The sequence below is a fragment of the Bombina bombina genome, chromosome 2 (genome assembly GCF_027579735.1).
Source record: "Bombina bombina isolate aBomBom1 chromosome 2, aBomBom1.pri, whole genome shotgun sequence".
Lineage (NCBI taxonomy): Eukaryota > Metazoa > Chordata > Amphibia > Anura > Bombinatoridae > Bombina > Bombina bombina.
In genome coordinates, this window is record NC_069500.1 from 977,844,917 (window position 1) to 977,857,208 (window position 12,292).

A 12,292-nucleotide genomic window follows, 5' to 3' on the forward strand; every position below is an offset into this window, starting at 1 on the left:
CCGCTAGAAGGGACCCTAGTACCTTTGTGAAAATCCTTGGAGCAGTGGCTAATCCAAATGGAAGTGCCACAAACTGGTAATGCTTGTCCAGAAAAGCGAACCTTAGGAACTGATGATGTTCCTTGTGGATAGGAATATGTAGGTACGCATCCTTTAAATCCATGGTAGTCATAAATTGATTTTCCTGGATAATAGGTAGGATCGTTCGAATAGTTTCCATTTTGAACGATGGTACCCTGAGAAATTTGTTTAGGATCTTTAGATCCAAAATTGGTCTGAATGTTCCCTCTTTTTTGGGAACTATGAACAGATTGGAATAAAATCCCATTCCTTGTTCTCTTATTGGAACTGGATGTATCACTCCCATCTTTAACAGGTCTTCTACACAATGTAAGAATGCCTGTCTCTTTATTTGGTTTGAGGATAATTGAGACCTGTGGAACCTTCCCCTTGGGGGTAGTTCCTTGAATTCCAGGAGATAACCTTGAGAAACTATTTCTAGCGCCTAAGGATCCTGAACATCTCTTGCCCAAGCCTGAGCAAAGAGAGAAAGTCTGCCCCCCACTAGATCCGGTCCCGTATCGGGGGCTATCCCTTCATGCTGTTTTGGTAGGAGTGGTAGGCTTATTGGCCTGCTTACCCTTGTTCCAGCCTTGCATTGGTTTCCAGGCTGGTTTGGGTTGTGAAGTATTACCCTCTTGCTTAGAGGATACAGAATTAGAGACTGGTCCGTTTCTGCGAAAGGGACGAAAATTAGGCTTATTATTAGCCTTAAAAGACCTATCCTGTGGGAGGGCGTGGCCCTTTCCCCCAGTGATGTCTGAAATAATCTCTTTCAAATCAGGTCCAAATAATGTTTTACCTTTGAAAGGAATGTTAAGCAATTTTGTCTTGGAAGACACATCCGCTGACCAAGACTTTAGTCAAAGCACTCTGCGCGCCACGACAGCAAACCCTGAATTTTTCGCCGCTAATCTAGCTAATTGCAAAGCGGCATCTAAAACAAAAGAGTTAGCCAATTTAAGTGCTTGAACTCTGTCCATAACCTCCTCATACGAAGATTCTTTACTGAGCGATTTTTCTAGTTCCTCGAACCAGAAACACGCTGCCGTAGTGACAGGAACAATGCATGAAATTGGTTGTAGAAGGTAACCTTGCTGTACAAAAATCTTTTTAAGCAAACCCTCTAATTTCTTATCCATAGGATCTTTGAAAGCACAACTATCTTCGATAGGAATAGTAGTGCGTTTGTTTAGAGTAGAAACCGCCCCCTCGACCTTGGGGACTGTCTGCCATAAGTCCTTTCTGGGGTCGACTATAGGAAATAATTTCTTAAATATAGGGGGGGGAACAAAAGGTATGCCGGGCCTTTACCACTCTTTATTTACTATGTCCGCCACCCGCTTGGGTATAGGAAAAGCGTCGGGGGGCACCGGAACCTCTAGGAACTTGTCCATCTTACATAATTTCTCTGGAATGACCAAATTGTCACAATCATCCAGAGTAGATAACACCTCCTTAAGCAGTGCGCGGAGATGTTCTAATTTAAATGTCACAACATCAGGTTCAGCTTGATGAGAAATTTTTCCTGAATCTGAAATTTCTCCATCAGACAAAACCTCCCTCATGGCCCCTTGAGATTGGTGTGAGGGTATGTCAGAACAGTTATCATCAGCGTCCTCTTGCTCTTCAGTGTTTAAAACAGAGCAATCGCGCTTTCTCTGATAAGTAGGCATTTTGGATAAAAGATTTGCTATGGAGTTATCCATTACAGCCGTTAATTGTTGCATGGTAATAAGTATTGGCGCACTAGATGTACTAGGGGCCTCCTGTGTGGGCAAAACTGGTGTAGACACGGTAGGGGATGATGTAGTATCATGTTTACTCCCCTCATTTTAAGGAATCATCTTGGGCAATATCATTATCTGTTGCAATACTGTCCTTACTTTGTTTGGACACTATGGCACAATTATCACATAAATTTAAATGGGGAGACACATTGGCTTTCATACATATAGAACATAGCTTATCTGATGGTACAGACATGTTAAACAGGCTTAAACTTGTCAACAAAGCACAAAAAACGTTTTAAAACAAAACCGTTACTGTCACTTTAAATTTCAAAATGAAAACACTTTATTACTGAATATGTGAAAAAGTATGAAGGAATTGTTCAAAATTCACCAAAATTTCACCACAGTGTCTTAAAGCATTAAAAGTATTGCACACCAAATTTCAGAGCTTTAACCCCTAAATTAACGGAACCGGAGCCGTTTTTACATTTAACCCCTATACAGTCCCAGAATGAGGCTCTGTCTATAACTAGAAAGGCCCCCATCTGAAAAAGGTGTCCAACACAGTGCCTGCCGTTTGTCTAAACGTTCCCCAAGATTATAATACCAATAATTAGTTAGAATCTGCATAATATGCCTAGTAAAGCAATTGTTTTAGCCCAGAAAAATGTCTACCAGTTTTTAAGCCCTTTTTGAAGCCCTTTATTCTTTTATGTTTAACTAAGAAAATGGCTTACCGGTCCCCATGAGGGGAAATGACAGCCTTCCAGCATTACATGGTCTTGTTAGAAATATGGCCAGTCATACCTTAAGCAGAAAAGACTGCTAACTGTTTCCCCCAACTGAAGTTACTTCATCTCAACAGTCCTGTGTGGAAACAGCAATTGATTTCAGTTACTGTCTGCTAAAATCATCTTCCTCTTACAAACAGAAATCTTCATCCTTTTCTGTTTCAGAGTAAATAGTACATACCAGCACTATTTTAAAATAACAAACACTTGATAGAAGAATAAAACTACATTTAAACACCAAAAAACTCTTAACCATCTCCGTGGAGATGTTGCCTGTGCAACGGCAAAGAGAATGACTGGGGTGGGCGGAGCCTAGGAGGGATCATGTGACCAGCTTTGCTGGGACTCTTTGCCATTTCCTGTTGGGGAAGAGAATATCCCACAAGTAAGGATGACGCCGTGGACCGGACACACCAATGTTGGAGAAATGGAGCTCCTATCTATCCTTTTAGCTCTCCTATAGCCATCCATAATTAGATTATTAGGATAGCATTTTTCCTTAAATATATTTATTAATATAGTTGACTGAGTCATACAGTTCCATGTTGCCACAATTTCTCCTGATGCGCCTAAATCGACTATAGGGTATGTTGGTTTTCCAGCTGTTTAGGTGATTACTTTCAAAATGTAAGAAATTGTTGCTATCAACACTTTTAAAGTAAGTTTTGGTTCATTACCTTCTGTAGCAGTTTTACACACTGCTTCTGACTATCCATCAGCACATATTGTGACAAGATCCCCTTGCACTATCTACTCTGCACCTGGAGAGGTTTAGCTGGTACACCTGAAGATATCAGCCAGCTTCTACTAGTACATAAGTGTACTTGGGCCAATTGTTAGTACCCATTTGGCTCTTTTTCTTTGTTTTCATATATATGGATACATTGATGCACACATAAAGCGCCACTCTTGTTCTTTATTATTATCTTTTCCATTAGTATGTGTTCTTATCATGGTAAATCCAGTTTACACACTTAATTATAATCTATGGATCGCCACAGCACCAATTAAATGTAAAATTGATTATTTGAGCAAAACAAGGTAGTTTCTTCACACGTAAAGGGGAATTATGGGAGCACTGATGAGTAGATTAGCTACTGACCGCTAGAGTTTGCAGAAATGCACCTCAAATATCTAAGGAGATGGGAACTCTTATCCGTGAATATGCCCCTTTTCCTTTGTTTGATGAAAATAACAAAAAAGAGCGAAAGAAAAGTGTGTGACCCTGAAATGACTGGCTCAAATGGACAGACTTTCATATAGTGTGTGAATAAAGCCATAGAGTACAGGTTAAAAAGCAATTATGCATTTTAGAATGATAATTATTGCAAGCTGCTGAAATGTATAGAAAAGTTTTTTGTATTAGAAAAAAGTATTTACACCAATCAAGAAAAAAAAAATATGTGCAATATTTATTAACAAATACAAACACAGATAAACATAGAAATAAAAGGACAACACAATCTAAAATAGTGCTTTTCTGACGAAGCTACAGTTTTAATATTCTCAGTAGACTTTATGAGGTTTTACATTCAGGTGCAACCTCTCTATTAGGATCATTCCACCACTCGTATTCATTTGTTTCAGTAGATGCCACTGGTTTTTGATCTGTATTAAAGAAAAAGAAAAAGTGTGACCAATTATGGTTGGTTACCAGACATGTAGAGGTTACAGAAACTATAATGTTTAAAATATTGCCAATCTTAATGTAGTTTCACTACAGCCTATGATGATCGAAGAATAATGATCAAAAGGTTAACATACTAATAGTAGCTACGTAATTTAGATAGTTTTGCTTGGAATCCAAGGGCTATTAAATATAGTACATTTACATTATCAATAAATGCATAATAAAAACAAAATTTATGCTTACCTGAATAATTTCTTTCTTTCCGGACATGGAGAGTCCACAACGTCATTCCAATTACTAGTGGGATAATTAACTCACGGCCAGCAGGAGGAGGCAAAGAGAACCCCAGTAAAGCTGCTAAGTAACTTCCCTTACCCACAATCCCCAGTCATTCAGCCGAAGGGAAATGGAAAAAGAAGAAACACAAGGACGTAAAGGTGCCTGAGGTTTATTTAAAAAAAAACTGCCAAATTAAAATTAAAAAGAGCGCAGGGTTGTGGACTCTCCATGTCTGGAAACAAAGAAATTTATCAGGTAAGCATAGATTTTGTTTTCTTTCCTATGACATGGAGAGTCCACAACATCATTCCAATTACTAGTGGTAACCAATACCCAAGCTAGAGGACACGGAATGAACAGGGAGGGAGAAAAAGGCAGGATGACCTAAATAGAAGGCACCACCGCTTTTCTCCCAAAAGAAGCCTCAGCCGAGGCAAAAGTATCAAATTTGGAAAAAGTATGCAGAGAGGACCAAGTAGCCACCTTGCAAATCTGTTCCACAGAAGCTTCATTTTTGAAAGCCCAAGAAGAAGAGACAGACCTTGAGGAATGAGCCGTAATTCTCTCAGGAGGCTGCATTCCAGCAGTCTCATAAGCTAACCGAATCAGAATTCTCAACCAAAGAGATAGAGTAGTAGAAGTGGCCTTCTGACCCCGACGCTTTCCAGAGAAAACAACAAAAAGTTTGTCTAAAATCTTTAGTAGCTTGTAGGTAAAATTTTAGAGCCTGCACAATATCCAAGTTATGCAAAAGACATTCCTTATAAGAAGGATTAGGACAAAAGGAAGGAACTACAATTTCATGATTAATGTTCCAATCTGACACTACCTTAGGGAGAAACCCCAAGTTAGTACGAAGGGCCGCCTTATCTGCGAATCACACTGCAGAGCTGAATGTTCAGAAACTCTGCGAGCGGAAGAAATAGTAAGGAGAAACAAAACCTTCCAAGATAACAACTTGATATCAACAACATTCATCGGCTCCAACAGAGACTGCTGCAAAAAACTTTAAGAACTAGGTTAAGAACTCCATGGAGAAGCAACAGATTTAAATGTCGTATCTTGTGATATAAATCTTACAAGTAACTGGTTTGCGAGCCTGAAGCATAGTCTCAATGACCGCTTCAGAAAAACCACGCCTAGACAGAACTAAAAGGTTCAATCTCCACGCAGTCAGCTTCAGAGAATCTAGATTTGGATGGAGGAAAAGACCCTGAATTAGAAGGTCCTTCCTCAGAGGTAACCTCCAAGGAGGTAGAGATTACTTCCGAACCAGATCCTGCGAGGCCATGCAGGAGCTATCAGGATCACTAATGCTCTCTCCTGTTTGATACAAGAAAGGACTCGTGGAAGGAGAGCAAACGGAGGAAAGATATGCCAGAGAGAACTACCAAGGAACAGCTAGAGCATCTATCAGAGCGGCCTGAAAAGCTCTTGACCTTGAACCGTACTTTGGAAGCTTGGCGTTTTGACGAGACACCATCAGATCCAACTCTGGAACCCCCCACCTGAGGGTTATTTGAGAGAACACTTCCGGATGAAGAGCCCACTCCACGAGATGAAAAGTCTGTCTGCTCAGAAAATCCGCCTCCCAGTTGTCCACACCTAGGATATGGATGGAAGACAGGAGACAATCGTGAGCTTCTGCTCACTGTAGAATGCAAGTCACCTCCTTCATGGCTAAGGAACTCAGAGTCCTTCCCTGGTGGTTGATGTACGCCACTGAGGCGATGTTGTCCGACTGGAATCTGATAAACTGGACCAAGAACAATTGAGGCCACACTGTCAGGGCATTGAATATTGCTCTCAACTCCAAGATGTTTATGGGGAAAGAGGACTCTTCCCGAGACCACAGGCCCTGAGCCTTCAGAGGACCCCAGACCGCTCCCCAGCCTAAAAGGCTGGCGTCCATAGTCACAATCTCCTAGAAGGGACTCAGGAAGCAAGTGCCCTGAGACAGATGTTCCCGAGACATCCACCAGACATTATCAGACTTATCCTCTGTTACAAATCTGAATGGTCTCCGTTCCATTGACGGAGCATGCAAAGCTGCAGCTGTCTTAGGTGGAACAGAGCAAAAGGAATGATGTCCATGGAAGCAACCATCAGACCAATCACCTCCATGCATTGAGCCACGGATGGGCGAAAGGCAGACTGGAGGGAAAGGCAGGAAGAAAGAAGTTTGGATTTTTGGACCTCCGTCAGGAAAATCTTCATGGACATGGAAACTATTATTGTCCTTAGGAAACACACAGATGTATATGGAATTAGAGAACTCTTTTCCAAATTCACCTTCTACCCGTGGGAACGTAGAAAAGACAACAGCATCTCTGTATGAGATTGGGCTAGTTGAAAAGATAACGCCTGAACCAAGATGTCATCTAGATAAGACGCCACAACAATTCCCTGGGATCTGACCACTGCCAATAGCGCCCCCAGAACCTTTGTGAATATTCTGGGAGCTGTGGCCAGACCAAACGGAAGTGCAAATGGAAATGCTTGTCCAGAAAGGCAAATCTCAAGAACTGGTGATGTTCCCTGTGAATGGGAACATGAAGGTATGCGTCCTTCAGGTCTATAGTTGTCATAAATTGACCTTCCTGTACCAAAGGAAGAATGGAACAAATAGTTTCCATCTTGAAGGACGGGACCCAGAGAAATTTGTTGAGGCACTTGAGATCTAGGATTGGACAAAAAGTTCCCTCCTTTTTGGGAACTACGAATAGATTTGAATAAAATACTAGACCCTGTTCTCGTAGAGGGACTGGTACAATAACTCCCAGGGAGGATAGGTCCTTTAAGCAATTTAAGAAGGCCTCCTCCTTTACCTGGTTTGAGGATAGTCTTGACAGGAGAAATCTGCCCCTTGGAGGGCAAGACTTGAATCCCATTCTGTAACCCTGGGATACTATGTCCACAGCCCATGATCTGGGACATTGCGTATCCAGGCTCGACGAAAAAGAGAAAGCCTGTCCCACACCTGATCCAAACTTGAATTGGGGGTGGAACCTTCATGCTGATTTAGAGTCAGCGGAAGGTTTCTTGTTCTGCTTTCCCTTATTCCAGGGCAGAATGGATTTTTAAGAGGACCGGGATTGGTCTGGTTTTGCAGAGGAAGAGGATGACTTGTGTCCCTTAAAGTTGCGAAAGGAATGAAGTTGAGAAAGGCTGACCAGCACAGAATTAGAGGGGTCAGAAGCCTTACTAGCAGACTAATGTTTAGATTTCCTCTTACGCTTACCCAAAGTAGGGAAAGCAGACAAAGCCGCTGATAACGCAGAAGTTATCTGTGCGGCAAAATCCCCTGGCAAATATACACCCCCCCAGGAGGTTGAGAGGACACACAAGGAACTGTATGGGAAACTGATAAGGCTTGGGACATTTGAGGAGAAAGCTAAGGCATATCTAGAATAGCTATATCCTGAGAGACATCAGACTCACAAGGGGATAATATATCCATCTATTTTAAGGTCTTAGCTAAGCAACTTGAACAAAATTGCATAGGCAGCACAATTGGGACTTCTAAGCAAAGCAAACAGTTATCCATGCTCAATGAAGAATCCCTTTCACATTCCATTGTAGATAAAGATATCAAAATAAATCTTAAATAAAAGAATTTATGCAAAAAAAGGCACCTGTTACTTTAATTAAAAAAATCCTCAGAGTAACTGAGGCTCCTACCGTACCAGAGACAATAACCCACTAGTAAGGGAACTACCCAGAAGAGATGACATATAAGGTTGGATAAGCAATCCGATCGTGAGAAGAAAGCCGCAACAGTCCAGGCTCCGTTACAGATTAAACTCCGCTCCTCGCACACCTGGAAGATCGGAGAGTCACGTGAGCGGACTGAGAGAAAAGTGAAACTGTGCCACAAGTCTTAGAAAAAGGCATGCAATCAAAGCAACAGCTCAAGCATAAAAACCTAACCGAGACGTAACAGCCTCATAAGTCCGTTCAGTCCGGGTCACATCGTCCAAAAATTATTTATGGTTATTTAACCATCAATTTAGATCTCTCATAAAAGTGACAAATTAACGATCTTTCAACTGTTAAACCAAAGTGTGCCATATGCTTTGAACAATAAGAGGATTGAAGTAAAAACTGTCCACACTGTCTGTATATTTTTAAGCACACAGCTTTTATTAACCCCTTAAACTCTCCTGTCAGTGTTTAGCATACATTTAGCCTGCAAATCTGCCCCCCCCAAAAAAATATCTAAGACCACTTAGATAATTTATGTCCCAAATTTGATCTGCTAGAGGTTTTACCTCTAAAGTGCTATCCTTCAGAACCTAGAAGGAAAATGCACTTACCTGTGGATCCAGCTGCAGGCCAGGTAACATCTACATAGGTGTGAACGGTATTCCATTCCTCGTCAGGAATCTGTAGTAAAAGAAACAGAGGGGACGGAGCCAGCTCTGAGGCTGAACAGTCGCACATCACAGCAGCTCCAGCTATTTACTACATAAAAGTCATGTTTGGCGACCGTTCAGACCTTAATACCACATCATTATCGTGTACTTGAAAGCTTAGTAGTTCTAAGGGTTCAACATTTACAGTGGTAGGACGCTCTGTGGCCGAAATTTTGCCACTCTAATGATCTTGGGAGCGGCCATGTTTTTCTCCATATCGAGATCAGAGTGAAGGGAGAAATCAGCTATTTGGTGTCTTATTGACTTCAGGGATAGGTATCGCAATAGAACCTCAGCATGGATATGGCAGTATATATAATTGCGGAGATCAGCAACCTCCTAGATGAATACCAAACTGTATTTAAAAATTCGCTCAAAAGAGGGTTCCAAACTGCTGACGCAGTAAATAGCACGGATAGCTCAGATGAGGAAGCCGAGAAGCCCGAGACACAAAGCTCCACTACCAAGCTCGCTGTGCATAGAGCAATGGTTCAAACAAGCATTAATACTATGATGGAATCCCTAAGCATGCAACAAACGATGGCCAACCCTCAGCTGGCCACAGTGCCACTTCTCCAGGGTCAACAATTAACATCGCAGGGGCCACAATATGGTAAGGTACTACACAGTGACCTTATTCAAGAACGGAGCATTGCAGTTCATACAGTGGTAATCGAGGATCAACTACCTAGTACGGTAATATTTCTCCCCGATCGGGACAATATTGCAAAATTGGCGGATCCTCTCAGTAAGACTCACTCCCATGGGGCTGCGAGACGAAACCTACAAGCACGAATGCAATAATATGCAAACCCCACTGGATATCTAGAGGGGTTACTGCTACCAGGAACAGAGGTAACAATCCCTAGAGGCATTGGCTAACGGGATTGTCCTGCATTTCACCAAGTCCATTATGCTTTCTGCAGACTTACGAGTAACATTGGCTGCGGTGGAGGCTTTTTGACTATTCCTGGACTGTTTAGTATATGATGGGTGGACATTTATGTTTGCTTACGGCTTCTCCGTTATATGCTAGTATTTTAGTTTTACTCCCCAGTTTGTTTATTGTTCACAACAAAAGTACTTATTGAAGTTCACCCTCACTTACAGAGTCTTATTCTCACCAATGTACTTGCAGGATTATATATTTGTTACTCTGGAAGGGTGATAGCTGCGTCAGGTGTATTCTATATATGTTTTATAATTTTATACTCTGTCGCTTAACTGTAGTGAAAAGGCATATAGTGTGTCCTGCCCCAGTTCTAATTTATCTCCAAGTACTTAATTTATTTTGGAGGTTTCAGGTCAGTGTTTAACTTATAGGACATTCACCTACACTATTTTCATCATATAGAGTTATAGTAATTTTATATAGGGTCCTTGTCAATCACTAAGCGTTATACAAGCACCTAATTACTCCATGTTGGCTTTTACCTGGGCACTTAACGAGAGGAAAGGTATCTTATATTGTATCACAGTCCTTCACTCTTGGTGTGCTCTTGTGTAATTTATACGATAGCCTTACTTACGATAACAGCCCTTGGTGTCGATTTCCTTTTGTAGCGGTACCCCTAATTACTGGGATAGACATTGTCTTTAGTTATGAATAATATACTAATTTTATTGTTGAGGCTCCCCCCTGTGAGATTTCATTCAAATAGCCTGGATGGCTGATCTAATTGTTATACATGTATCCCTACTCATGTGAATCTGTCTTAGTTAAAAATATATTGCTGACATACTCCCATCTACTATCCTACTTAACTTTGTTAGGTCTGCAGATATACAAGCATCCCTATAATTTTAGGTAAACTTTGTAGTATTGCTTAGGGACTAGAATTGTTAAGTTTGCAGGTTAAAGACAAAGAATATTTTATCACTAAGACCTATCTAATCTCTAACATAATTGACACACCTGTCATTGGGTATAGGGCCCATGCCCAAGTGACGGGGTCTAACTATACAAGATAGTGGGATATACGATTTACTTTATTTTAATATCCGTATACTTGCATCTTGGTTCTTAATTAATTTAGGTCTCAACAGATTTATTTGTATCAGGACTGCAGACCCTTTCTTTTAGCTGTTTTAGTCATAGCTCTATGGTATTATAATTGTCAACATAAATGTCAGCTTTAAATAACATGGGGTAACTATCACTGGGTAGCACAACTTACATTTCGTAATCACTGGGTAGCTCTTTGTCTTAACTAGCATTTGTCTTAACAGCTTTTAACAATTACAAAAAATTCAGGGGGATACCAGAGTTTTTCGTTTGAGATATATTTGCTTGATATTTAATGGCCTATTACTTACTCTATAGCCCATGAGCGAACTAAAGTAATCAAATTATCCATTTACTATTTTATAGGTAGCTTTATCTTAGTATAGCTGCTAGCTTTTTATCACCCCCCCCCCCCCAACCTAAATGTACTCTGGTATCTGTAAAATTCATCCAGAGACTTAGAGAGGTATCCCTCACAAACTACCGCAACAATTTTCACATATTCTACTATATTTTGTGACAGGATCTATCTAAAATACCATTTACTAAGCTACATTGTGCTCAGGATCTGTTAATTCCTACGTAAATATTTAATTGTAAGATATTTATATTGAGCCTCATAAAAGGTTCTTTTGAGTTATATTGACAGTTATTCAAATTATATTTATAAGTTTCCTATACAGGTCTAACTACCCTATTATATATATTTTTATTCAATATTGTTTTTATGTTAATAGCTATGTTCTCCCACTGATATGAAGCTGCACTAGTTGGTTGAGGCCCATAAGCGACCTCCAAAGATTGGGGAGAACAAGTCTATCCTCTAAGGAAAAATTTGAAAATGTGAGGTTTAATTTTAGCAGGTTTAGCAAATTTGAGATGTAATGGATGTACAATTTAGTCAATGTGCCTGATGTGTTCTTTTCTTTGTATTTTGGTATGACACTTGAATTATCACCTGTCTGTTATATTGCATATTTAACCTCAATAAAAATTATTATAAAAAAAAAAAAAAAAAAAAGAACAGAGTAACCAACTCTGGGCTTTCTACCAAGGGGTAGCAAAATGTTAGAAGTAAAGCAAAAGACTTCCTCGCCGCCTTCTAACTGCTAAAAGTCACCACTACTTTTACTTTTTTTAAAGATTGACGTGAACACAGCAAGAACCCAATCTTGCTTGCAGGGAAAAGTACCCATAAAAGGATTAAATAACTTGAGACACCAACTTTGCACAACCTCCATTGACAGAGGCAAAGAGAATGACTGGGGATTGTGGGTAAGGGAAGTTACACTTAACAGCTTTGCTGGGGTCTCTTTGCCTCCTCCTGCTGGCAAGGAGTTGAATATCCCACTAGTAAATGGAATGACGACGTGGACTCT

General features: G+C 40.5%; 1 protein-coding gene across 1 annotated transcript in view; it reads right to left on the reverse strand.

The window, feature by feature from the left end:
* Positions 1-3,984: 3,984 nt before the first annotated feature.
* The window catches only part of CENPE (centromere protein E), a 261,773-nt gene continuing 253,465 nt past the window's right edge, over positions 3,985-12,292 (reverse strand). Inside the window, exon 63 of the mRNA XM_053703505.1 lies at positions 3,985-4,192. Coding sequence (XP_053559480.1) covers positions 4,101-4,192 — 92 coding nt within the window. The 3' untranslated portion in view covers positions 3,985-4,100. The remainder of the gene's footprint in view (positions 4,193-12,292) is intronic.